Consider the following 1685-nt stretch of genomic DNA (forward strand, 5'->3'; position numbering starts at 1 on the left):
AGGAATCACAACTAGCCACTTCGAACTGGAGACTTCTGCTCCCCTTCAGGCTTAGGACCAGCCATGCGGCCACTCCCCGTCGACGACGCCGACTCCTCTTCCCACTCTGAGTCCTCCGATGGATCCTCTTCCACCTCTACGTCCTCCTCAGAGCTCGAGATGGCGACGACCCGACGAGTAAATGTCCGTTCAGCCTCCATTGCCTGACCGACCATCCGGTTCACCAAGGCGAATTCCCATGGTTCCAACACAATCAGCTTCCCCCGAATTTCTTCGCGGAGTCCTGCCTTGTACCACCGGCACCAATCCTCCGTTGTCTTGGGCTTGCATCTTTTGGCTGACTCCAGGAATTCCTCTGTGTACTCCCGGACTGAGCGCGGTCCCTGCCTGGCCTGCATCACTGTTCCACACCGACATACTCCGGTTATGTTCCTCAGGCTCTCTGCATCAATGCTCAGAATCTTCTTTGGACGCCCACGTTTCCTCGTTGGTACACTGTCCTCCATCCTAATCGGTCCCGGACCTTCCCTGGTTGGCCCCGTCCGGCTGCTCCGCGAACTCCATTTCCTCTTCGTCTGGGAAGAGTGCAGGTACCATGTCACCCCAAGCGTCACAGTAGGGCTTGCGGGCGTACGCCCTTGTCCCTTTTGGTCCATAGCGCATGCGTCTTTCTCCGAGCTCGTGATGCACTGGTGAAGACATCCTGCAGCATAAAAACAAAGACCTGATCAGAATGTAATAGTAGTCATGCAGAGATGGCAGTTTTTCAATCATTTCTCAAAACTAGTGCTGCTTCAGCATTCCATGAAATCTCATCCACGGTGTGGTTCTTATCGTCCCTTTTTACCCTATGAAGATCCCATATCCTTATTAGCATTTTGCATTCCGCTCCAAGATAACTCTCCGTCATCCTTTTTACCCCAAAATGATCCTCCATCATCCTTTTTACCCCAAGATGATCCTTAGCTTAGTTCTCTCAATCTGAAATCGGGTTTTTCCTACTGTCGCCGGTAGTCCCTTGGCCGCCCTGGTTCGCCTCTTCCTCATCGGCGGGCCCACGCCATGGTGGTGGGACCCACGCCCATATATTTATATATATATATATATATATATGTGAAAACGAGTTTGACTGTTATATCGGAATGCCAGAAGTCCATTTCTTTGCAGAGTTAAATTCCTCCGTGAAGCTGCGCACGCCTCGGCCTTGCGTCCGTCTCTCTTCCCCCGGCCTTCCCGGCCCGGTGTGGGGCGGTGTCGCCGGCGAGACGTCTCCTTCAGCTCGTAGGTCCGACTTTCCATTCCCCCTTAACTTGCCGTGCTAGGCGACTAATCCCTCTGTATACTTGCCTTACAACTCCTTTTTACCCATTCCTGAACCTCTGAAACTCCACTACACTGCGGTACGAGGACTTTTTGTTGACCTGATCTTGGCCGGAGACTTTGAGCTGTTCGAATTTTCCTTCAACGTTAGCTATGACGGTCTATCAGAACTACAAGGGAAATGGGCAATATCGGAAACGCTGATCCCTTAAGTTAGTATTAAGGGACCTTAACCTGGCTCTGATACCAATTGAAACACCCGCCCCTTCCCCATTTCCAACCGGGGTTCCTGGGCGCGGGGTTTAGGACACACATGTCTACTTTCCCGACATCTCCGTGTGTCCCGTTTCTGGTCCCATGAGTTT

At 52.2% G+C, this 1685-nt stretch overlaps 1 protein-coding gene across 1 annotated transcript in view; it reads left to right on the forward strand.

Moving 5' to 3' along the window:
• The first annotated feature begins 1142 nt into the window (after positions 1 to 1142).
• LOC106330142 overlaps positions 1143 to 1685 on the forward strand; it is an 8314-nt gene continuing 7771 nt past the window's right edge. Inside the window, exon 1 of the mRNA XM_013768681.1 lies at positions 1143 to 1285. Within this exon, the coding sequence (XP_013624135.1) occupies positions 1143 to 1285 (143 nt within the window). The remainder of the gene's footprint in view (positions 1286 to 1685) is intronic.

This window comes from Brassica oleracea, chromosome C3 (assembly GCF_000695525.1).
Source record: "Brassica oleracea var. oleracea cultivar TO1000 chromosome C3, BOL, whole genome shotgun sequence".
Taxonomy (NCBI): Eukaryota; Viridiplantae; Streptophyta; class Magnoliopsida; order Brassicales; family Brassicaceae; genus Brassica; species Brassica oleracea.